Source organism: Ranitomeya variabilis, chromosome 2, assembly GCF_051348905.1.
Source record: "Ranitomeya variabilis isolate aRanVar5 chromosome 2, aRanVar5.hap1, whole genome shotgun sequence".
NCBI lineage: Eukaryota > Metazoa > Chordata > Amphibia > Anura > Dendrobatidae > Ranitomeya > Ranitomeya variabilis.
This window is the reverse complement of record NC_135233.1, coordinates 740,947,326-740,974,848: the sequence shown is the minus strand read 5'-3', so window position 1 is coordinate 740,974,848 and position 27,523 is coordinate 740,947,326. Positions and strand designations below refer to the sequence as shown.

General features: G+C 43.2%; 1 protein-coding gene across 1 annotated transcript in view; it reads right to left on the bottom strand.

Annotated features, from left to right (window-relative positions):
- The window catches only part of PREP (prolyl endopeptidase), a 151,190-nt gene that overhangs the window by 33,032 nt on the left and 90,635 nt on the right, over window positions 1-27,523 (bottom strand). Inside the window, exons 9-10 of the mRNA XM_077289641.1 lie at window positions 14,820-15,017; window positions 6,660-6,763 (exon numbers count right to left, since the gene is read on the bottom strand). Coding sequence (XP_077145756.1) covers window positions 6,660-6,763; window positions 14,820-15,017 — 302 coding nt within the window. The remainder of the gene's footprint in view (window positions 1-6,659; window positions 6,764-14,819; window positions 15,018-27,523) is intronic.

The following is a 27,523-nucleotide window of genomic DNA, read 5'->3' as shown; positions in this document are numbered from 1 at the left end:
CCGACCCAGAGAGGAGGAGGAAGAAAAAAAAAAAAAAAGAGAGACGCGGGCCCTTTAAATCTTCGGGCGGCGCCGACCGCCGCCACGACCAGGCCCCCCCCGATACCAGCGCTGGCATTGGGCCCCCCGTTCTAATACTCACCTCTCCTGGTTCCTGCGGCAGCTGCAGCGTCTTCGGCGCCCTCTGACTCTGCGACGTCTCAGGGCAGAGGGTGCGATGACGTCATCACTGCGCGCTCAGCCTCTCTGTCCTGAGCTTTGCAGAGCCGGAGAGACGCTGAGTGCACCGGACCTGCGCTGGGAACGGGAGAGGTGAGGATTTTACTTTTTTTTTTTTTCTTTATGTCTGACTCAGACACACTGGGGGCAATGCTGGACACTGGGGCAGATTGCTGGACACACTGGGGGCAATGCTGGACACTGGGGCAGATTGCTGGACACACTGGGGGCAATGCTGGACACTGGGGCAGATTACTGGACACACTGGGGGCAATGCTGGACACTGGGGCAGATTGCTGGACAAACTGGGGGCAATGCTGGACACTGGGGGTAATGCTGGACACTGGGGCCGATTGCTGGACACACTGGGGGCAATGCTGGACACTGGGGCAGATTGCTATACACACTGGGGGCAATGCTGGACACTGGGGCAGATTGCTGGACACACTGGGGGCAATGCTGGACACTGGGGCAGATTGCTGGACACACTGGGGGCAATGCTGGACACACTGGGGCAGATTGCTGGACACACTGGGGGTAATGCTGGACATTGGGGCAGATTGCTGGACACACTGGGGGCAATGCTGGACACGGGCAGATTGCTGGACACACTGGGGGCAATGCTGGACACTGGGGCAGATTGCTGGACACACTGGGGGTAATGCTGGACATTGGGGCAGATTGCTGGACACGGGCAGATTGCTGGACACACTGGGGGCAATGCTGGACACTGGGGCAGATTGCTGGACACACTGGGGGCAATGCTGGACACTGGGGCAGATTGCTGGACACACTGGGGGTAATGCTGGACACTGGGGCAGATTGCTGGACACACTGGGGGCAATGCTGGACACTGGGGCAGATTGCTGGACACACTGGGGCAATGCTGAACACTGGGGCAGATTGCTGGACACACTGGGGCAATGCTGGACACTGAGCCTGTGCGGCCGCCCGGCTTGTGAATCCCAGCCCCGCACTCTGCATAATGCATAACACACTGCGGGGCTGGGATTACGGTGGGTGGCCGCACTCGCCGCACACGCACAGTCTGCAAGCCTGGCTGTGACGTCAGACGGCCAGAGCTCTCTGCGCCTGCACCAAACAGCGAGACACATTGCAGGCGCCGGATTTCATGGGTAAACAGCGCTGAGGGGGCGGCACCCTGCGTTGAGTGACGGCAATGGGGGGGGCGCCAAACTCGGGAACAGCCCCGGGCAGCAAAAGCTCTAGCTACGCCAGTGATTAGATCCCCCATCCCCTTTATTAATTCTGTTGCCCTCTTTTGTACTCGCTCTAGTTCCATTATATCCTTACTGAGCACCAATGCCCAAAACTGCATGTGCGGCCTAACCAGGGATTTGTACAGAGGCAGTATGATGCTCTTTTGCTATATAGTGAAATCAAATATACAGTACAAAGGACTCTTGGAAATGGCATTAGTATAAGAATGAATACATAGTGGTAGCTTGGGGGGGCACAGTGGATTTGTGAGGTTACGTTTTTAGCATGACTGTGTGCAATAGTACTGTATCATAATCTGTGAGTACAGACTGTCGAAGTGAAATGCAAAAAAAAAAAAAATTATCCACGTGTCCTCTAAAGATAGCTAGTTTTTCCTAGAGGTCTGTTTTGATGACACATTCCCTTGAAATATTGATATGTTTGCATTCTACAACAGAGAAAGTAGCACAGAAGAGTCCACTTGGAGGACGGTCATCACATCTAATGCAGGGCTGGCTCAGTCTCAGGAGACTATGCTATTGCGTAGTCTTTGGTTAAATTGACAAACTCAGGAGAACATGGCAAGCATTGGAAATGTCCATATAAAGATAACGGTATAGTGTCCTACTCAATAATATTGTCATGATGAAAAGCTTATCTCTGCTGCAGCGTGACAAAGCTTTGGTTTCAATACCCCGGCTTAAATGGAAATTGCTCTTGAACAAACATTGTATATACACAGTGGTTCATACATTTCCACCTTTTCAGAGAGGACGGTTCAGCTTCAAAACTGGGCACAGATTCACTTGCCCCAGACTGAACATTCCAAAGAAACCGTTTTTATTCAGACACGTCAAATGAAAGGATGAATGGCTCTATTCACACAATAGTATCCATCTTCTGGAGCTGTCAATAACCGTAACGGGGGTACCATTATATAATGTTTACTGAAAGAAAATGGCCTTTGTGTACTACAAACATGGAATCCAATTATATGGAAGGATAAATTAAAGGGACATCATGGCCAAAGGAAGAGAAAAGCCTCGGTAAATTTAACTCGGTGCACATAAACTCAATGCAAGAGAGTTACAAAACTAATGCGACTAGTAAGTGTAGTGCAACTGCTTCATCAACCCACTTTTAGCTAAAATTTATCTTGGGTGAATCAAGGCCCCTTCCTAGTCAATAATCCTGAAATGTTCTCAGTGTTTTACAGTTGCGAAAAAACTTACTCAACACTCAGTGCAAATTAGGTTTATTAACAAAATGTACTAACTTTTTGGAGTTTGCACTAAAGAACAACTGAAATAACGCTATACAACTAATATAACGAGTGTATTCTCCAAATTCGACACAAAATGCCACTTTTGACCCCTCCACGACAAAAGATATAGATTATATATATATATATATATATATATATATATATATATATATATATATATATATATATATATATATATAATATATATGTATGTCATATCCCCAAGTTTGATGCGGACTCAGGCACTGAGCCCGCATCTTTCCTTGCACACTGACAGTTGATTTAATCACCTGTCATGTGCCTTTAACAGCCTCAGACGGATCGGAGCTCCATGCTTTGCTGTTAACCAGTTAAATCCCAGTGTCAAGCTCTGACAGCAGGATTTAAAATGCGACACCTGGAATGGAGTCATAAATCCTGCCCATTGGCATCCCTGTTACATGTGCTTAAACGTGTTGCACCGATGGGTTGTCGTGATAGCCGGGGGTCGTGGGCGACGTTCATAGGAGATCGTGATTTATGCTACACATAATAGCACTCAAGGAGCTTTAAGTCTCCTAAAGGGGTGATTCATTACAGTTAAAAGTGGAAAAAAAAAGTTAAAAAAACACAATAAAGTTCAAGTCATCCGTTTGTCCCATTGAAAATAAAACAATAACCCCCCACTACATATTTGGTATCAATGCGGTCAGAAATGTCCGATCAAAATATAAAGTAAATTAATCAGAAAGGTAAACGGCGTAACGAAAAAAAAAAGATTGAAACGCCACAATTTAATTTTTGTGTCATTGCTGCAACGTTGCAATGACATGAAATATGAGGTGATTAAAACATCGTATCTACCCTAACCCTAAAATGGTATAAATAAAAACGTCTTGTCAGGGCGCAAAAAATAAGCCATAACCCAGTCCCAGATCCCGAAAAATGAAATGCTACGGGTCTCGGAAAATGGCGAAAAGCACAAAAACTTTCATTCATACAAATTTCGGAATTTTTTTTCCATCACTGAAAGAAAAAATAAACTATACATGTTTGGTATCTGCGTACTCACACTGACCTGGAGAATCATATGGTCAGGTCAGTTTTACCATATAGTGAACATGGTAAATAAAAAACCGATTTCACTGCACTTGTAATTTTTTTGCAGTTTTCCAGTATGCTATATAGTAAAATCAATGGAATCAATCAAAAGTACAACTCATCCCGCAAAAAACAAGCCCTCATACAGCTATATTGACGCAAAAATACAAAAGTTATAGCTCTTGGAAGAAGGGAAGGAAAAAACGAAAATAAAAAATGGTCATGGTGTAAAGGGGTTAATGGCTACTGCAGTCACAGATGTCTGCTAGGGTTGCAAGGAAAACTTTGGCCATGGCACAGGTTGCACAGTCTAAGATTGCTAAGTGTTGTTGCTACAAGTAAATGGAGTCGATTTGTGACCCCAAGAGCACCAAGACAAGTAAGTCGCTAAAACTCCAATCGGGTCTGATGTTTTGCAGCCTGCTTAAGAAATGTGACACCACTTACTTGTATTGTAGCAGCACCATCTCCAATCTTTGGCACCACCACCTCTGTCACAGCCACAGTTGCCGTGTAGCCCTATCCTTATTCAACCCCTAAACTAGAATCCCTGCCGCCTTCAACTCAAAAATATTTCACGGATCCGTACATTCCTAAACCAAGAATCTGCAAAAACCCTAGTCCATGCCCTCATCATCTCCCGCCTTGGCTACTGTAACCTCCAGCTTTGTGGCCTCCCCTCTAACACTCTCGCACCCCTCCAATATATTCTAAACTCAGCTGCCCGACTAATCCACCCGTCCCCCGGTTATTCCCCAGCCTCCCCCCTCTTTCAATCCCTTCACTGCCTCCCCATTACCCAGAGACTCCAGTACAAAAGCCTAACCATGACATACAAAGCCATCCACAACCTGTCTCCTCCATACATCTGTGACCTCGTCTCCCGGTACTTACCTACACGCAACCTCCGATCCTCACAAGATCTCCTTCTCTACTCCCCTCTCATCTCTTCTTCCCACAACCGCATCCAAGATTTCTCTCGTGCTTCCCCCATACTCTGGAACTCTCTACCACAACATATCAGACTCTCGCCTACCACAGAAACCTTCAAAAGGAACCTGAAGACCCACCTCTTCTGGCAAGCCTACAGCCTGCAGTAATCACCGATCGACCAAACCACTGCACGACCAGCTCTATCCTCACCCATCCCTTGTAGATTGTGAGCCCTCGGGGGCAGGGTCCTCTCTCCTCCTGTACCAGTTGTGACTTGTATTGTTCAAGATTATTGTACTTGTTTTTATTATGTATACCCCTCCTCACATGTAAAGCGCCATGGAATAAATGGCGCTATAACAATAAATAATAATAATAATAATAATAAGAGCGCATTGGTACATTAGGTGGTGCACCTGTGACTAATCAAGGTCCTCATCAGGTGTGCTTCAGGAAAAAACATCCATTACCTGGACTGGCTAGGAGTTTATTAACTGTAACATTTCACAGAAGTATAAGCAAGTCACGAGAGTGGTTCATAAAGTTCGGAGTAGAGATCACTGCCTCGCATGATCAAACAAAAAAATACAAAATGACAGCTAAAGCTTTGGGGTAGAGATTTTGACTGTGAAGACACCTTAGGAGAGTACTTTAGTTACTCAGGTTAGGTACTATGGTCATGAGATTTCCCAAGGGCGCAGTGCCCTTAAAGGTATGGGTCAAAAACAGATAAGTGCCTGAAAAAATATATATGTCAATAAATATTAAATAAATGATTTTATTAATACAGATGAAAAAGAATGAGCAGGCGTGAGCGGGCACAGCAGTGCCACAGGAGTGCTGGATACGCTCCACAACTGTCAGGCAAGCATGCAGCAGGAGGAAGAGATGGCACTTATCCCACAAGCAGCAGAGCACCCCAGGGAAATCACAGGATCACAGTGCCTAGCTAGGGAGCCAACATGCTCCTAGGTGCTGCTCCCTCCATAGCCAGAATCCACACTCCAGGAGAGATATATGATATGATATATGGATGTGTATGATAGTATATCTTTTGAATTAAATGGGATGGCGCTTCCTTACCACACACGGCCTGTGGGCAGGTGTGGTGCTGTTTTAGGATGAGTCATGTTTTTCTAATCCTGCACAACCCCTTTAAAGGGAATCTGTCACCAGGTTTTTGCTACCTGATATGAAGGCACCATAATATAGGGGTAAATATCCTAATTACTGGGTTTCTTGCTGAAGTTTTGATAAAGTTACTGCTTTATCTGATGCAGATTTACCAGTTCTCTCTGTATAATATCGCCCTCACCACTGTGAATAAAGTATCCACTCTCCTGTGGTGACCTTGTTGGTGGGCTGCAGGAACATTGGTTGCTCACATTTGTTATGGGAACAAATCAGAACCTATACTAGAATGTTGAGGCAAGATACTGCAATCTTTATTGTGGAAGTAATGCGTACAGAAATCTAGCACTCCAGAGAGGCAGGATTGAAGTCCTAGCTGTCTCCATATACACAAGTATATATATTTATAGGATTCCCTGAGATACCGGAGAAAAGGTGCTTGCAGAACTACTTTCATCTTACTGCAGACTCTTGCTAACATGGGTTACAAGCCACAGCGGAAGCAATTTTTCTTTGACATTCATTCATTGATCTATTAACTCTCAGTCGACTTCTAAGCTGATAGATGTCGTTCTATAACCATCATCACACTGTGTTCCTCGGGAATGACAGGACATGAGTGAGTGGCATGTCCCAAGTAAAATGAAGTGGATATGCAGTCAGCTGTCTGCCTTCTTCGAGACAGATTATGCCCCTCTTACCGTGATGCCCATTAGTCAGAGAAGGGCTGCAGAAGCTTCAAAGATCTGAAAGTTAGAAAGTAGACACAATATTCTATGCAAATATGCAAAGTCTTTTCTATTTTAATCACCTGCACTGTCTGGTAGTCCGCCGGATTAAATCCTTTGACTGTCACTTCCCGGAAAACCCTTGGCTCTTGTGTGCCTTTGGTCAGGTCATAGTGATAAATAATACCTAAAACAAGAGTTCCGGAACGTCAACTGAGTACACATAGATCATGAGAGGAACAATGGATCTGAAAGCACTATGGTCGGTAATGAATGACAAAAGCTGTGCACCGCTACAAAACAGCCTAGGGTACATTTATGCAGTGAATAATTTATAAGCACTTACTCAGAAGAAAACGAAGCCCTTTATAAAGACTGCTCAATTATTCCTTATAAAGGTTCCAGGCTGAGGACGGAAATTGAACAATGTAAATGCTTGAATGTTGCAAAATTAAAACTAACGCAACCATACAAAATAGAAATTCCGGCAATCACATTTATCATGAGTACAAGGCTTAACTTTTGTAATTGGTCTCACAAGAAAGAGACAGTGACTGACGTCCCATAACCCTGGTTGTTAAAAGCACAGTAAAGGCAAACAGAATATTCTACTTCTAAAACTGGAAAAAAAGTGAATAGGGAAATGAAAAGGGTAGTCTCTTACTCAGAAAACCCCTTCTCAATCACCATAGTTCCCCATGTAAAATAAAAGCAGCTATACTTGTCTCCGATGCAGGCTCCATTACAGTGATGTTGGCGCCTGCTCTCCCAGGGCTCGCGTAACATTGTTATGTAGAACGAATCCTGCAGACAGTCAGCAATCGCTTCCCCTCTCACTTACTTCAGATGGAATGGACGCTCAGAAGTAAGAGTGTGCTGCTGTTCTCTGACTTACTCCAGATGTCCGTTTTGTCTGAGGCAAGAGGCCGCTGTTCGGCTGCCGGGTTCACATGACATAATGCTATGCAAGTCTGGGGAGAATAGGTGAGGGAGAATTATGGTGATTGAGAAGCGGTTGTCTAAGTGGTAAACTACCCCTCAATAGAGAGCCTCTCACCCTGGCACTGAAAATGGACTACACATTTCGCTCATATACCTGCCTGATGACCTGAGTTTGCCTCTCAATGCCTTCTCTGTGGTTCCCCTTCATCCGAGATGGCTACAGCAGAGGACTATGAGGCAGAAGTAAGTCTAAACAATGCCTATGTAGGATACTATAGGGGTCTCTCATGCAAGTACAGTGGCCATCTCAGATGGTGGAAGACACCGTTGGCATCAAGAAATATACAAACATTGAACACTGGCCAATTGGTGCCACGACAAGGCGAATATTGCTTTAATGGGACACTAACCTTTATCAGACATACTTGTCCAGGGTTCAAAAGTTAAATTTAAAGGGTAGGATCTAATGCAGTTATCTGATACATGCGGATGAGCATACGAGATTGCTCACAAAGCCACTCATGTCCACAAATTGCAGATGTGACAGGCCAGAGAGCCAGCCTTAGGTCCACATAATATGATTGTCTGAAAGAGCCCTTACGCTGATGGGAGGAGTGGTCACCCAACTATGGAGGCAGTCACTATATGCTACAAAAAAAAAACCCCCAAAAAACCACTACCACGTTTAGCCCAACAAAACAGGTGCAAGCTGCTGTGGCAGTGGTATCGGTACATTTTGAGGCTTCACTGGTTTCGATATGAAGGAAGTGACAGGTGTGTGCATTTACATTGGATGGCCATTCTTACTAATGATCTCTTCTCTCTATAACCTCATCACCACTTCGTATTACAAGAAATTAGACAAACCTGAATAGCTTGAAAAAAATATTAATAAAAAATTATATATCTATAATATAACGCTGGGAGCGTCACTCTGTCCGAAGCCTTTATAGACTGCGCAAGCGCCGGCGCAGTCTGGACCCCACAGAGCGACGCTCCCAGGAGATCGCGGTATGCGTAAGCGCTGAACGCACACCGCGATCTCCAACAGAGAAACAGGGACGAGCCAGGAGGCGGAGGGTGAGTATACTTACCTGTCCCGTTCCACCGACGCCATTCCGGGCCATGAATATCCCCCTGCTCCCGGAATCGGCGCCTGCGCAGTCCGCGCTTTCCGACGCCATTTTCTTGAAGACACATTGCAGTGTGTCTTCAAGAAAATGGCGCCGGAAAGCGCGGACTGCGCAGGCGCCTTTTCCGGCACCAGGAGGACACAGAAAATCTGTCCTCCTGGTGCCGGAAAAGGCGCCTGCGCAGTCCGCGCTTTCCGGCGCCATTTTCTTGAAGACACACTGCAATGTGTCTTCAAGAAAATGGCGCCGGAAAGCGCGGACTGCGCAGGCGCCGATTCCGGGAGCAGGGGGATATTCATGGCCCAGAATGGCGTCGGTGGAACGGGACAGGTAAGTATACTCACCCTCCGCAAGTAACAAATTGCTGTGCCATGAGGCTGTGGCACTTCATGCCACAGCTATTTGTTACTTACGCCACTTACGTCCACAGCCACCGCACCCATCACAGCCACGCACAGCCGCCGCACCCAGCACAGCCGCCGCACCGAGCACAGCCGCACCCAGCACAGCCACGCACAGCCGCCCACAGCCGCCTAGAGCCACGCACAGCCGCTGCACCCAGCACAGCCACGCACAGCCACCCACAGCCGCCGCACCCAGCACAGCCGCCGCACCCAGCACAGCCGCCGCACCCAGCACAGCCGCAGCGCCCCGCACAGCCGCCCGCACTCAGCACAGCCGCCCGCACTCAGCACAGCCGCCCGCACTCAGCACAGCCGCCCGCACTCAGCACAGCCGCCCGCACTCAGCACAGCCGCCCGCACTCAGCACAGCCGCCCGCACTCAGCACAGCCGCCCGCACTCAGCACAGCCGCCCGCACTCAGCACAGCCGCCCGCACTCCGCACAGCCGCCCGCAATGATGGGGGCGCAGGATGGAGCAGCACGTGATAGGATGGGGGCGCAGGATGGGAGCACATGACAGGATGGGGATGCAGGATGGAGCAGCACATGACACGGTGGAGCAGCACATGACAGGATGGGGCGCAGGATGGAGCAGCACATGACACGGTGGAGCAGCACATGACAGGATGGGGATGCAGGATGGAGCAGCACATGACACGGTGGAGCAGCACATGACAGGATGGGGGCGCAGGATGGAGCAGCACATGACAGGATGGGAGAGCAAGATGGGAGCAGCACATACCAGGATGGAGACCATATACCAATATAAATGCTCGCCACCCGGGCGTAGAACGGGTTCAATAGCTAGTATGTATATATCACAAAATGGTGGCCACAATATAGAGAATATGTCCTATCTGAACAAACCCAAAGGGGGGATTGACACAGTGCTTTTGGAATCAGAAGTCATGTCTTCATAATTCTATTCCCCCTTAAATTCACTTCTGCATTTGGTTCAAACAAACTGTACAAAAAACTGCAAGTGTGATTTCAGCCCTGAAGGAAGCTTATTCTCTCTGAACTCTTCTACTGTCTTCCTCTTTGAAGCAGCATCTAAGATTTTTTTTTACCTACAGTCAAAACTAATGGATAGAAATAAAATGAAAGCTATATGAAGCCGTTATAGCGCACGACGTCAGCTCTAATAAAGAAAATATAGATGAGTACTGCTATTTTATTTCTTTTTCAGTAGCAACCACAAAATTAAAAATCCTATAAAACTGCAATGGACTATAACACTACATAGCCTAAAGTAAGTATTAAAAACCAGTACAGAGCTTCTTTTCAAAGAACTCTGCTTTGTGATGGAGAAATGTATAAAACAGTTGACAACAGGGCGCTACTATCGCATTTGCAAAGCGGTGTGACACTACATAGTCTAATTAGTTAAAGTATGGCCAAACTTTTAGATATACTCAAAGCCTGAGCTAGATGCTAAGGCCGGAGTCACACGAGCGAGCGTATGTCATCCGATGCAATATGCTAATGACCCTCGGCTCCTGCCCTGCTGCGAATGTGAACCAAGTGTCATACTACTGCGCTCCAAGCCTCTCGCATGACAGGATCGGAGCACAGCTGTGGAGGAGACAGAGAAATTCATTTCTCCATCACCTCTGCTGCTGGTATCGGCGGGAATCGCACTGCACTCAGGTGATATCCAAGTGCAGTGCGCAGATTCATTCGCACCCATAGACTTGTATGAGTGCGAGTGAGACAAACCTAGCTGCCAGTCACAGCATACTGTCGAATCGGCGTGAGAAAATAGGTGGTGTTAAAGGGAATCAATCACTAGGATTAAGCCTCCTACTCCGTCTATAAGGGCACGTAGCTCAAAGAGAGTTTAATAAAATGATACCTTGATATCTGTGATTCAATGCATTTTTCCAGAGAAATACATGTTTCTCATAATATGAAAATGCGCTGTTAAGCTCTATGGGCCAGCCATTGATCTGCAAAAGAATCTGCCTCCAGAGCTTATTGAAAATGAAAGGAGGAATTACCCAGTGTGAGACAAGTAATGACTGACACTCTGCTCTCCTGATCTACGTGAGAATCTCTGGACAGGAACAGAAGCGCACACAAAATAGGGCCTGATCTACATGTCTCACATTGGCAATGTTCCCTTTTCATTTAAAATAATCTCTGGAGGCAGATTCTCATGCAGATCAGTGTCCGGCCCATAGTCCTGAACAGTTCGTTTACATATTAACAAAAATGTGGATTTCCCTGGAATAAGACATTGGATTACATCAGTTTGTTAAACTTTCTATGACCTGCATGCCAATATAGAAGTAGGGTTGATCTTACTGACAGATTCCTTTTAAACAAAGTGCCTTAAATGCTGTTATTGCTGTAGGGATAGTTACGGAAGACATGACACTTTTTAAATGGGTTGTTCACTACTGGAAAACATCTGCTTTATCAATTCAGGATTCCAAAGACAATAAAAACAGTCTATACTTTCCTTTTCACAGCAGATGATGTAACATTGATGAGTGACATGACCACTGCAGCCGATAAGCGGACGTTGTCTGGCTACAGCCTCCACTATTTTATCAAAGTGGAAGACTGCTTTGACAAAATATTAACGAGCTGCATTTTTTCTCTAATGAGCCCTGAATTGATTAAGCAGGGGTTGCCCAATGGTGGGAAACCTCTTTATTTAGACCCTAAATGCCGTTTGCCTACGAATACAGTCTCCTTTTGTTTTACTCATATGCTAGGCCTTTTCTACTGATCACAAAGGGAAGTCTTCTGTTGAATCAGAAAAAATGCACCAATCAGTCATAACGTTAAAACAATCCACCTAATATGGCTTACGTCCTCTTATCACAACAGAAATGCTCTGATATCGAAGGCATGGGCTATACAAACCACAAGCCTGATGCAAGTATCCTATGGTATCTGGCGCCAGTATGTTAGCACTACAGTCATTTTTTTTTTAAATTCATCCTATAGTTAGTCTCCCAATATACTTACCCAATTTAGTGGTTCCTTTACACTACAAGGCTTTATGTTATCTAAAGAGGAATACCATGTCAGTCACCATTTTGCATTGGTTAAGAAAATACATGGCCTATACCACTGAACTTCTCGACATGGGTGACCGAAAAATCTATCACAGTTACTGATGATAACTGCAAAGCTCGTGTCACACAATTAGAATGTAAAAGATGACTGCTCAGCCTCCAGACTGAATAATTCTAAGTATGTCAGCTTATTTGGGGAAACAGAGAAGGTACTGGTTCTAGCTGCTCATTTGATGCAGCGCTGATAGATCATGGGATTGACTGCAGAGCATAAAGAAAAACATGCAGGCACAAATCTAGGAATCCAGATGGACGCTGAAGAGAAGCAAAGAAAAGGTTCAACTACACTCAAGTAAGTACACTGAGTAAAAGAAGCGCAAAGTGTGAGAGACAATCGGGGTACTAGTGCAAAAATGGAAAAATAAATTGCTAGTTGGCTTTATTTATTTTACTCACTTATATAGCACCATTAATGTCCACAGCACTATACCGATATAATCATCACCGTCCACAATGGGGCTCACAATCTAAATTCCATATCAGTACATCTTTGGAGTGTGGGAGGAATCCCACAAAAACACGGGGAGAACATACAATCTCCTTATAGCTGTGGTCATTGGTGGGATTTATACCAGGACCCCAGTGCTGTAAGATGACAGTGCTAACCACTGAGCCACCATACTGCTCAGCTTCATAAAGTATTGTAAGTAAAAGGTCTTAAAAGTGAACCTGTCACCAGGTTTGGCCGATATAAGATACAGCCACTGCCTTTCAGGGATTATGTACAGCATTCTATAATGTTGGAGATAAGCCCCCGATCCGACCTGCAAGAGAAGAAAAATATGTTTTACTATACTCACCCAGGGGTGGTCCGGTCCGATGGGCGTCACAGGTCTGGGTCCGGCGTATCCCATTGTCTTATGATTGCCGCCCTCCTGCTTGCTTCATGGCTCCCCGGCATCGCGCTCCTGCGCAGGCGTACTTATCTGCCCTGTTGGTCTCTGAAAGGTCAGAGAGGCCAAGCGCCTGCGCACTGCAGTACTTTTCTCTGCCCTCCTCTCAATGCCAGGAGCCATGAAGCAATCATGAGGGAAGCGATCATAAGAAGATGGGAGGCGCTGGACCCAGACCTGCGACGCCCATCGGACCGGACCGCCCCTGGGTGAGTATAATAAAACCTCTTTTTCTCATCTTTCAGGTCGGATCAGGGGTTTATCTACTGCATTATAGAATACTGTAGATAAGGCCTGAAAGGCAGTGGCCATATCTTATAGCAGCCAAACCTGGTGACAGGCTCGCTTTAACAGTCTAACATAAAATAGATAATTATAAGGGTGACGCTAAATGTCTAACTGAAAAAAACCCTTGCTAAAATATAACTTTTAATACATTTCTAAAAATAATATCTAAATACCCACTCAAAAGGTGAAAGTGCGATGTGCGAAAGCCAATATTAGATAAATATATTCCTGACGGGCTAGTAAAACTAGAGGGTAGGCTATTAGGTATAACACCTATATCCCTCTGGAATAAGCAGTATAGTAGATTGATGTAGCTGCTGTATGGATACCTATATCGCCAACATCCGAACAAATACTAATGCGTGTTAGATGTGGCGTAATAAGTTAACATTAGCCCTATAACACAATGCCCCAATAAAGGAAGTATAACAATTTCCCTAGGGTACCTCAATAAAATAGCAGCCTGACTACACCAAAAATAGTGTAATGAGTGGCTGTGCTTGAATTAATGACCAGTCATACTCAGCCGGTGTGAGGAAGGGAGTGCACTGACCCTTGATAGCAAACTGTCTGTGCACCTCCCTATTTGCGGAGGTTGGCACCCTAAGATGGCGAGAACTGGCACCCCTGCTCGTGCGTCGACTGTCCCTCCACTCGTATTCTAGCCCTAATTAGACGTATAGCAAGAAAAAGAGGGCCAGTTTGGCCTGTGTTAATTAAAGGGACTGACAGGTGTCACTGTAGCAAGATAAATGTTATCCACGTCACTTGTTGGTGGTATTAATATTATGGCTGATTGGTGTATATTTCAGTATAAATAACTGGAAAAAATCCTTTAAAGGGAACCTGTGACCCCCAAAATCGAAGGTGAGCTAAGCCCACAGGCATCAGGGGCTTATCTACAGCATTAGAGAGTGCTGTAGATAAGCCCCTGATGCCGGTGGGCTTAGCTCATCTTCGATTTTGGGGGGTGACAGGTTCCCTTTAATATTTTGCTCAGTTGAACCAGATACTGTATATATTTTTTTATCTGGTAGGCCATGTTAGTGGCTGTTTCAGGTCTATTACCACCAGAACATTCTGTGTTTCCCTGTGTCTCCGCAGCTTCCTCTCCGCTCCCTTCTTGCTCATGTTGCATTAGTTTACAGCTCTCTGAAGAGCACTAAACATGCAGACAACCAAGCAAACCCACACACAGGCCCGGGGTTCTGAATTTGGCTTCCATGATAACTGACAAAACAAGGATCTTCTATATGAAGACAGAAGCATAGATCCAGCAGATCCAAACATCAAACAGGTGCACAATGTAAAGCTAAAATCCCCAGAATAGGAGAAAAATGCAGAAGCATCTATTCCATAGCTGTGTGGCTCACAGAAAGCCTTGAATGCTTACTCTTCATGGATGCTAGACTTTTCACTAATTCCTAGGATATTATATAGTAAAGTAGTAAAAGAAGTTTGCACACGACGATAAACAACAGAACAACTACTCACCAGGGGATAAAAATGAGGTGAACTGGTAGAAGATCTCAGAGTCTTTCTTCTGGCCGCTGTACCCAACAACGCTGCCAACATCCAAGGGGAACGTTTTGATGTGGCTGCCCGAAGGAAGGTCATGCAGATGCAACACATTTTTCACATCATGGAGGTAGCACAGCACCAGAGACTTGGAATGAACACAGGATGCCCATTCTAAGAAAAGAGAAAACGCATAGCTTTAATAATGTGCTGCCAAATCCAATGTGAAACAGAAAACGTAGCTGCCATTCTATAAAGAACGAATATGATTATTATGTGGGTCATGTACAGTTTCTATTTCTAATCTGACAGGTTAATGGGAGTTTCAAAAATGTGGTAAAAACAAAACCCAACCTCGGAGGAGATCCGAGAACGGGAGCGATGTCAGACACAAAAACGACCCATTGACACTCAAACTGTTATCTTTTTCAACAAGGATAACTCTATTAAAATGTTTCAGGATTTTTTTACTGGGGGATTTTCTTAAATTCTATAAATTGGTGCCTGACAAATAATTCTCTGCAATTTTTGAGCCTCTACATAACTCAAATGGCTCATTATTGGGGACTAGTGATGAGCGAGAGTACTCGTTGCTCGGGTGTCCTCCGAGTATTTGTTAGTGTTCGGAGATTTAGTTTTCATCACGGCAGCTCAATGATTTACAGCTATTGGCCAGCCTGAGTACATGTGGGGGTTGCCTGGTTGCTAGGGAATCCCCACATGTAATCAAGCTGTCTAGTAGCTGGAAATCATTCAGCTGCCGCAATGAAAACTTAATCTCCGAGCAGTCATAGATACTCGGGAGACCACCCGAGCAACGAGTACACTCGCTCATCACTATTGGGGACCTTAATGGAGTAATTTGAAATACTAGAGAAATGAGATTTAATACTTTCCCCTAAAACATCTGAAGCACGGCACCTGCATATCATATAAAGTAAGTCTATCTGATCCTCTGAACAATTATACAAGCAACGGAATATCTGAACCCAAGTCCACATGTTGTAACAGCACGAAAATTTTCCCTATCAAAACCTAAATACCAATGAGAATTTTGGTTAGATATTCTGAGAGAGACATTACATAGCTAATTCCAATTTTTCACAACCATGACCAACTGGCGACTCGTATGACCCAATACTTGTGCATAAAGAAATGTAAAACCTCCAATGGATTGTAAAAAAAAACAAACAAAAAAAACAAAACATTGCTCTCTTTTAACCTATTTTCAGGAAAGCTGTGAGTTTTATATGTGGAGCATGTGAACTGAATCGGGGTCAGTTCATACCCAATGTGTAATCCAAGGGCAAATTTGAGTGATTGAAAATAGGTTAAAGGAGTTTTCCAGCTAAAAAAAATGATGTTTTTTTAAAGAATGCATTGGAGGCTTTAACATTTCTTTATGCACAAGTTTTGGGTCATATTAGTCACCAGTTGTTCATGATTGTGAAAAAAATATACATACACACACTTGCAATTTTCACACTGGCCACTGGGGCTTTTTTAAACTCACACTTCCTGTACTTTCAGGGAGAGTTTCCAGTTAGACTTCTTATCATCAAAGGTAAGATTACAATGAAGGATAACATGGTTATATACATCTGATAAAGCCTCCACCAATCACAATAGGCAATGTCACAGCTGAACCCTTCAATGTACAATGACAATACACAGGCTCATTCAATACAAAAGATAGGGTCAGGGTTTGACCATTCTGGCTATGCACGTGTTGTTTCCTGATACACAGAACGTTAGTCTAAAAAAGCCCCAGTGGCCAGTGTGAAAATTGCAAGCTTTCTCTTTTTAACCAATACGTCATTTCCTGATAGCTTCCTTTAAACACTTAAAGGCCTAGTTTAAAGGCCATGGCCACTGGATGAAATTGTGCTGCGTCCTTTTGCCACAATTTTCCAAAAATGTAAAATTGCTGCGTTTTTACTTCAATTTTGGAAAGTCATAGAAGAAATGTGCAAGTGTAATAATTGTACTGTGCGAAAGTGGCCATATTCTTTATGTTTCTGTTATGGTAGAAACAAATACCATTTGTATACCTCAGGCTTGGAAGTGACCAAAAGGATTTTCAGAGCTACACATTTACATACTGTAAAATTACGCTAGGCTGGGACTGGCATAAAAACACCAAAAGTGGAAACATTTTTGCATAATTTAAAGTTATGAAAATTTTGCAACACCTGTAGGAGTTTAATGGAAGAAAAGTGCTTGATGAATCAAAGTCCATGATCTTCAAAATTGTTAGCAATTTCTATACAGATTACATAACTTGTGGGGGTTCTTTTAGAAATTTTTTAAAGGGAATTTCTCAGCCGGATTTCACCTCACCCAAATTATTTATAGACGCATGTAGCCCTTTCAATGACAAGTCTACCCATGCCTTTAGCTACATTCCTTATTACTGAGAAATTAGTGTTTGAATCAATATGCAAATGAGGCTGAAATGCTTTCGGTGTGTGTGGGCTCTTTCCAAGCCTCTGCCACTCCGACTCTATTCTCAGCTCAGCGCCGCCATCTCCTGCTTGACTGGGAGCAGTGAAAACAGCTGGATTGGCAAAGGCTTGGGAAGAGCTTCCACAGGCTGAAAGCACTTCAGCCTCGATTCAAGTACTGATTTCTCAATAAAAGACACAGATGGGCCATGTAAAGATATTGTGGACTTGTCTTACAAAGAGCTACATGCACATATAAATAGTTTGGTGGGGGTGAAATCCTGCTGACAGATTCCCTTTAATGAAAGTTTGATCAAATGTTGTTGAATACTACCAGTAATAGCATTGATTATGAATACATTAAGCATTGGCTTCCCTATAAATAATAGACTATAAGCATGCATTACTAAAACGTTTCCTGATCGCTGCATGTATGGGAGACGCCTGTGGAAACCAAAATGTCTTTCTACCAGAAATCCTGTTCCCAGGACACAACGTTTATGTGTGAATTTATTTATTAGCATGTTTGGTGCAATCATGTTACAATAGTTATCGGTCACTGTAAAAAAAAAACAAATTAAGCAGAGAAAAGATTTTAAAATTCAGAAATAATACAGCATAATGTCACCTGCTATGTGTAAAAGTGTAAAGACTTTTTACATTCTTCAAGGGATGCACACTTCGGTTACATTCACACTTCAGTGTGTCGTGGTCTGAGTATTGTGGGTCGCAGGATGCAAACTCAACAGCCTTGTATAGACCCGTTAGGTGGGCACGGACAGGGAATGACCCTTATGCAGGGCTGGTGTCTACCCCAAATCCACTACTGTCAGAGCCCATGCGCATACAAACACAATATTTACATGCACCGTATAATGAGTGATGCTAACACATCATACACACATTTACACATTACACACATGCAGAACATCTGCACATACGAACAGAATACAGGAAAAACATACGAGAGTCCTCATTGGTTGATGCCTTTCCACGCCTGACCTGTGTAGTCTCGAAAGCTTGCAATTGTTACCAGCTTTTCCGTTCGCCATTAAAAGGTATCAACCACGGAGGACTCTCAAGTTTTAATCTTTTTCTATATACACAATGACATATTTGTGATGCACCTGTTCAAATGACAAGACGTTTATTAGTTCATTCATAGCATTTATTTATTTTTTTACGCAAGCTTCACTATAAGAAGTCTTACTTATTTTACGAGACGTACTCTGTTAAATGCCATTTTGCTGAACGCTTATTTAAGTGTTACATTTTGTTGAATTATAATATACCGGTATATAATTTAAAAAAAAAAAAAAAGCAATCACGCCACTTACAAATCTGTTTACTGTATTGTACATGTTGTTATGATCAGAGGAATACAAATATGTTCATATCATTTACTGGTTTATGACATTTATTTTAAAAAGTGTTTATACATGTATTTTTCATATTTTTTAGAAATTATGTAGGAAAATCAGATCTTTATTTTACCCCGAATATAAAAAGTATACCAACATGTACTGATATATTGAGATGTATCTTAATGCTCCAGTAGAATATACCTCTAATGAATAGGAATACCATTTAGACCAGTTTTGAAGACATGGACAGGAAAGGTAACATCATATTCACTTATTGCATCAATATTTTGGAACCAAGAATATGAAAATAATGAAAAAATATAATTTCTATTACAGTGGGGCAAAAAAGTATTTAGTCATTCAGCAATAGTGCAAGTTCCACCACTTCAAAAGATGAGAGGCGTCTGTAATTTACATCATAGGTAGACCTCAACTATGGGAGACAAACTGAGGAAAAAAAATCCAGAAAATCACATTGTCTGTTTTTTTATCATTTTATTTGCATATTATGGTGGAAAATAAGTATTTGGTCAGAAACAAACAATCAAGATTTCTGGCTCTCACAGACCTGTAACTTCTTCTTTAAGAGGCTCCTCTTTCCTCCACTCATTACCTGTAGTAATGGCTCCTGTTTAAACTTGTTATCAGTATAAAAAGACACCTGTGCACACCCTCAAACAGTCTGACTCCAAACTCCACTATGGTGAAGACCAAAGAGCTGTCAAAGGACACAAGAAACAAAATTGTAGCCCTGCACCAGGCTGGGAAGACTGAATCTGCAATAGCCAACCAGCTTGGAGTGAAGAAATCAACAGTGGGAGCAATAATTAGAAAATGGAAGACATTCAAGACCACTGATAATCTCCCTCGATCTGGGGCTCCATGCAAAATCCCACCCCGTGGGGTAAGAATGATCACAAGAATGGTGAGCAAAAATCCCAGAACCATGCGGGGGGACCTAGTGAATGAACTGCAGAGAGCTGGGACCAATGTAACAAGGCCTACCATAAGTAACACACTACGCCACCATGGACTCAGATCCTGCAGTGCCAGACGTGTCCCACTGCTTAAGCCAGTACATGTCCGGGCCCGTCTGAAGTTTGCTAGAGAGCATTTGGATGATCCAGAGGAGTTTTGGGAGAATGTCCTATGGTCTGATGAAACCAAACTGGAACTGTTTGGTAGAAACACAACTTGTCGTGTTTGGAGGAAAAAGAATACTGAGTTGCATCCATCAAACACCATACCTACTGTAAAGCATGGTGGTGGAAACATCATGCTTTGGGGCTGTTTCTCTGCAAAGGGGCCAGGACGACTGATCCGGGTACATGAAAGAATGAATGGGGCCATGTATCGTGAGATTTTGAGTGCAAACCTCCTTCCATCAGCAAGGGCATTGAAGATGAAACGTGGCTGGGTCTTTCAACATGACAATGATCCAAAGCACACCGCCAGGGCAATGAAGAAGTGCCTTCGTAAGAAGCATTTCAAGGTCCTGGAGTGGCCTAGCCAGTCTCCAGATCTCAACCCTATAGAAAACCTTTGGAGGGAGTTGAAAGTCCGTGTTGCCAAGCGAAAAGCCAAAAACATCACTGCTCTAGAGGAGATCTGCATGGAGGAATGGGCCAACATACCAACAACAGTTTGTGGCAACCTTGTGAAGACTTACAGAAAACGTTTGACCTCTGTCATTGCCAACAAAGGATATATTACAAAGTATTGAGATGAAATTTTGTTTCTGACCAAATACTTATTTTCCACCATAATATGCAAATAAAATGATAAAAAAACAGACAATGTGATTTTCTGGATTTTTTTTTCTCAGTTTGTCTCCCATAGTTGAGGTCTACCTATGATGTAAATTACAGACGCCTCATCTTTTGAAGTGGTGGAACTTGCACTATTGCTGAATGACTAAATACTTTTTTGCCCCACTGTATATGTCCCCTGTACTAAAAATGACTACATCTGTAAGGTGTAAAAAGCTCACACCATGCACAATAGATCATTTCACAATGACCTTGACATCGGTCAGCATAGGTCACAGTGTTAACAGCTCCATACGTCATAGTCACTGCCTTCTTTGACTTAGGTTCCTAGATGCAGTAAATCATTGATTCTTGCACAATCATGACGTAAAAGAAATTCTGGCCAATTTGGGTACAGGTACATACTGATAGAACAGGTGATGGACTGTACTCTAGTTATTGTCAGGGTTATTCCCATCAGATCCAAATCCAAATTGTCTGTTCTTGCAGACTGCATACATCTAAACCATATGGTAATAAGAAACAAATGAAATGGACCCACAGTCATCAGCTGGTTACGATGAGAGGCTTTAGTGTAAGGCTAAGTTCATATCGCATTTTACCCTCGCGTCAGTGGCTTGGTAGGGGTTTACGTCTGAAACCCTGCAAAACGGAATTTGGGTTTATGTGCTGACTGGGCCATTGACTGTAGCGACGCAGAATGAGTCACATAAGTTTCGGCCATATCTGCCTATTTGAGGCGGGCATCAAGACAGTCAACCGCAATTTAAAGTTTGCCCAAACAGGTGGATACGGCTGAAATTGATGTCAGACAGGGGACACAGTGACAGCGTCTGCATCATTACGTCAATAGCTCCATCAACACAAAAGTCCAAATCCCATTTTCCAGGGCTTCAAACATAAGCCCCTACATAGCTACTGACATGAGGGCAGGACGTAATGTGAGTGTAGCCTTAGACAAAAACAATCTGTTTGGTACAACTCCTTTTGAATGGTCAGTTGGGCAATAGATAGAATAGCATCCCAATTTTTACACCGTTTATTTTATTTTTTTACAACTTTTAATGCTTATTCATCAACTGAGTACAAAAAAATCTACTTTTATTGCAATAGTGTTATTACAGTAAATAACACAATAAATCTAATATGAAGTAAATAATGTTCTCATAAGGCTCCCTATTTCATAAAGGTAAATGCTGAATCGTGCAGGAATTCAGATGTTGTTTCATAAAGGGCAATTTCCTTGTCAGGAATAATCAAATCTATTTATCTGGACTGGGATTTATGAAAAGGCAAGAATGAAAAGTTTACAATAGCATCTCAGCAATCAGAAAGAATCCACCGCAAAAGGCCAAATGTGTGAAGCAGACATTAATAAAAGGTACACATCCTTATCTGCGGTTATGATCCCTTCTCTTTGAGACTTCACTGTGACCTGAATTCGGCAGAGCAAGATTTTTATTGTGATGAATATGGAATAGATCAGTGAAAATAGGACCATGGAAAGTGGTTTCATCAGAACACGCAGCAGACTATTCATCTAAAGAAACCTTTTACACTAAATACAACTGGTCTCATGTTGGTTTACAGTGAAATGGAACTAAAAGGTAAAAATAAAAAAGTCGTGTCAAGCTTTCTGAAAAACCACTGAACTTCAGGGATTATGTGACTGCTCCTCTATTAGAGCTATAAGTGCGTTATTGTTTAAAGAGGAGCTTTCACCAAATTTTTCATGTTGAACTGGTAAAAGTGACGTAATCAGTCACCCTCTGGACGATTTTTACCCATTATTATGGGCATACAGGTAACTGAATGGTTAAACCAGTCTTACCTGTATGCCTCACAGCTGTGGTGTAGACATTAAGGAATTTATTTATAATCTTTTATATTAATGAATTCTTCCAGGCTGCCTGGAAGAAATCACCGCCTCCTCACTTCATTATACCATCACCCCCCTCCCATCAGCATCATACTGACCTGGTCGGTGCTGTAATCCCACGCAGGCGCTGGCTGATCTCGTGGTTACGCGAACACTACCTATGCAGGCGATATATATTATAAACACAGATACACACACTTTATTTCACCTCTTTGTTGCGAAGATATTAGTAATCAAATATTTGGCACCTAATGAGTTAACCTTAGTTATGTCCTAGTGTGTATTAGAAAGTTTTCCTTGGGGGAATTTATTACCATAATGCTGTGTGTTTGACAGCTGGGACCCTCATCACTAATGAGGACATAGCTCCTGTGTCCCCTATGTGAATAGAGAGGAAGTTCTCAGACAAGACCACCGTTCACATTGACTGTTTATGGCAGCAATAGTCCTGCATGAGAACTTCTGCCCCCCACAGAAGTGGAAGAAGCAGTAGTCATTGCTTGCACACTACCAGTATTTCTTACAGAACTGTTCAATTTTTTTCAGCAAAAACTGCTTGCAAAAAAAAATAAAAAATATGAAGGATTTACTGCTGACAGAGGCTGATTAAAATGTATCAACGCTGTGTCCAAATGTTGCGTATTTTTGGTGCAGCATCCTTGGAAACAAATTGACTTCACAATCTTAAGATTATAGGCTTTCACTATAAAACAGGAAAAAAATGGAATGCAAGCTAACAAAGGAAAAATATCCGCACATGTATAAACAGCTATAAATGCCCAACCTCATTACACATTTTCGGAACTGATGCTTTTATTTAACATAATGTTAAAGAGGGTTACGGATCCTATGGTATATAATATTTCCTGAGCTCGCAAGTTAATAGAGAGGTCAATGGAGAGATGGCTAAGTATCAGTAATATATTCTTTGATGAAATGAAGAAAAAGAAGTGGCACTCACCCGGTAATGCTAAACAGAGATGTCCTTTATTCAGAGCATACACTCACAGACATGTGGTGGAGAGGCGGCTGGTGAGGAGAGGGGTGCAAGAGGAGGCAAGAGGACGACGGCCGTTTCGCGCCTGCGCGCTTCCACAGGTCCCGTGGAAGCGTGCAGGCGCGAAACGGCCGTCGTCCTCTTGCCTCCTCTTGCACCCCTCTCCTCACCAGCCGCCTCTCCACCACATGTCTGTGAGTGTATGCTCTGAATAAAGGACATCTCTGTTTAGCATTACCGGGTGAGTGCCACTTCTTTTTCTTCATTTCATCGGATCTTCATTGCTGTTGATGTTGAGCACCACCCCTACGCTATTGTTTATTGCTTGCCGCAGCGGTTCTAAATTGAGTCTCACATGTCCATGTTCCAGCGTTAGTAATCTGAGATTTAGGCAAACTCCACGCTACATCTCATTGTGGAGATAACACCTTGTGCCATTCTACTCCTACTTTTGCACAATATATTCTTTGTGTGTAGTAAACTATTTACCGGTCTATTTTTCCCAGCAGTACTCTGTTCCTCGTGACCGTAGTTGTGACTGGCCAGATCACTCCAGTTTTTGCTGGGCATACTGGAAATTACTTCTCAATATAAGTCTATGAGACTTAGAATGAGGCTTTCATAGACTTAGGGCTCATGCAGACATCCAAGGATCTATGGCCGATCTCTGACTGCACTGTACAGACTGGCCGAGGCTCTTCCAACCCAAGCGTGACAGATTCAGATATTTCTATGAGGCTGACACGCTCGAGTCGGAAGAGCCGCAGACAGTCTATGCATTAGCGGTCCGTGCTTGGACCAATTTTCACGGCCATAAGCTCTTATGCTGGGATCACACATGTGAGAAACACGGCCGAGTCTCACATGTTAATACCCGCCATTGCCGCCGTCACTCAGGAGCGGAGCGTGCGGCCACATAGCAATACATGGAGCCACATGCTCCGCTCCTGAGTGACGGATTAACATGTGAGACTCGGACGTATTTCTTGCATGTGTGATCCCGGCCTTACACTGAGGAAGGTAATCGTTAGCAGTGACGTCCAGCCAGTCGTAACTTGGAATGGGGGAGAAGGCTCGGCACGGTGATTGAGATAGCAAAAGACACTGACCACTAAGTATTTAACCATACACATGGAACATACATGACTGATACCTATCCGGTCTTGAAATAAAAAACCAAACAAGACACCCCAAAAATCCCGGAGTGGTACTTTAACCCCTTCATGACCAGGGATATTTTGATTTTTTTACTTTTTCGCTCCTCTCTTTCCCAGAGTCATAACTTTTTTATTTTTCCATCAATATGGCCATGTGAGGGCTTATTTTTTGCGGGACAAGCTGTACTTTTGAAAAACATCTTTTGGTTTTAGCATGTCATGTACTAGAAAAAGAGAAAAAAAATTCCAAGTGCGGTGAAATTGCAAAAAAAGTGCAATCCCACACTGTTTTTGTGTTTGGCTTTTTTTGCTAGATTCACTAAATGCTAACACTCACCTGCCATTATGATTATGATTCTCCAGGTCATTACGAGTTCATAGACACCAAACATGTCAAGGATATTTTTTATCTAAGTGGTAAAAAAAAATTCCAAACTCTGCTAAAAAATGTTGAAAAAAAAATGGTGCCATTTTCCGATACCCGTAGCATCTCCATTTTTTGTGATCTGGGGTCCGGTGAGGGCTTATTTTTTGCACGCCGAGCTGATGGTTTTAATGATACCATTTTGGTGCAGATATGTTCTTTTGATCGCCCGTTATTGCATTTCACAGCAATCCAGCATCAACAACCATACAGGTCTTCAATAGACCTCTGGTTCTCATGCCGACGCATCGCTGACCCCTGATCACGTGACGGGGGTCAGCGATGCGCACATTTCCGGCCGGTTGTTCTATTTAAATGTCGTTGTCAGCGTTTGACAGCGGCATTTAACTAGTTAATAGCGGCGGGTGAATCGCGATTCCACCTGCCACTATTGCGGGCACATGTCAGTTGTTCAAAACAGCTGACATGTCCCGGCTTTGATGCGGGCTCACCGCCAGAGCCCGCATCAAAGCAGGGGATCTGACCTCAGACGTACTATACCATCTGAGGTCAGAGAGGGGTTAAGCACTTACTCTGAATACAATGTATAACACTACATAAGGATCCTTTGGGAATAAAAAATATGTAACTGATCATCCTGTTAAATGTAACATAGCATACTAAAACTACGGCAACCTTTAGTTCTAGTAGCCATGATGGTACCCAAGTACTCGTTTAAGAAAAGTTAGGCAACATGGAAAAAAATGACAGTCTTTTGATGGTGATGGTGAAAACATTGACACCTATGGGGGAAAATTAAATAGTGCTAAAGTAGCGCAAAAACATTAGCAGGAGCCTGGTCCAGTTGCTATGTTGGTAATTCGTGACAGCTGAACCAGAGTACTGTGAACCTACCACTACATGTGACATCCCTGGCGCCTTTTTCTGCTTCATAGAATTCTGCAATATCATGTGTGGGTTACCATTTAATGACACTGTGGGGAGTACTAATCAGAATAGTGCTAAGGATGCCAATGGATAGTTGGAGGATCGCAGTGCTCTGGTCCAATGGGCACGAAATAACGACATAGCCACCAGTCCAGGGTCCTTTGAATTTTTTTGCTCAACTCTAACGAGTATATATTTAAAGGAAACCGGTCACTTCCAAAAACCTTATTCACTTGAAGATATATCAATCTGATGGTGCAAAGCGATTAAATCACATCTGGAAAACTTATTGGAAGTGAAGTTACAGGGAGAAAATGACGTTTTTCCTCCACAGATGCTCGTTTATAGTCATTTGGGCAGAGTAGGGAACTGTTCCAGTCGGCGTGGAACACACGGTAAGCGTGCTGTAGTCACACCCATTGACAGCCTGCTCTGCACACACGTGCCACAGAGCAGACAGACAGGGTTCACAGGAAGTGATCACACAAAGTTCATGATGTAGTGAGCGGTAATTGTAACAGCTCTAATAACTCGAAGGGAGCAACTGCGGGGAAAACACAGTATAACTTCATGTTCTCCGTCCAGCTGTGCTTCCAGTAAGTCCGTGTACACACATAGCTGCCACTTTTCAAGCTACGGAGGTTGTTGTATGTGGCGATTCATACCCATACAAGGAAGCCTGGCTAAAAGAACGTATCAACATCTCTCGACAGAGCGGTCCTGGAGTATGGGGCTCGTAACTTCAAGAGATAATATTGCTCCATATAAGTTATTAATCAGATGTCAGATCATTTTAATCCACACTAAAGGGCCTTTAGATCATTATTCTTTAAAAAGGAGTTGCTTGTACACATTAAGGATGCTCAGGGCACAGCTTCATACACAGACATTAAACATCCGAAAACTTTACATTACCATGGCTTTTCCTCTGAACTCAATTTCTTAAGAACACTAAATTTAGCCCAAGTCTCTGCTGAATTAATTAACCCCAACTGTTTCTGATTGCTGTGGAAAGGCTGATTCACCATAGGAAGAATACAAATGATTAGTCCCTTGATTAACCTTGAAACAAAGCTGGTAATGAGGTGAAATTGTTGTATCCTGCAGTAAACAGCAGAAAATTAGAAAAAAAACACCTTCATTTTTAAGTTTCTGCTGGATGTCCATGGAAAGCGTCACACTATCCTCCACGGTAATTAAAATGCCTATTTATAGAGCCAGAGTAGGAAACCAGATCCAGGTAAGCACACTAAGAGCGCATGTTAATATACCATATCTGCAATTATAGACTATTGTAAAAAGATGGCTGATAAGGCTGTGAAACGGGAATAGTCTGCCAGTATACTCTCCAGCTACACTCTCCACTACAGAGAATGTCTGCTGCTTACAGTTTTAATTCTCAACTTAAAATGATTTAGCAAAGGTAACCTTGGCATATGTATAAGAATTACGCCAGGCGCAGTGAAGGTTTCTGGTTTCCTGTGCCTTTGCAGTTAAAAACTTACTTGTCACTTGCCACACATATGTAATTTTTTATCTTGTGTAAATGCCACTGCGCGCCTGAATTTGACATTTTCTATATTTTCCTGAGATATGGCTCCCTCTTCACTGGATATAAATAAAGGCCCAGATTAATGAAGAATGGTGTTTCACATGCCAGTCTTTATAAAGAGGACCACTTTTGTAAGTAATTAGCTTTATTGTACAATACCATACACTTCTCCCTATTCTGCTAATCTCTAATGTGTATTTGTTTAG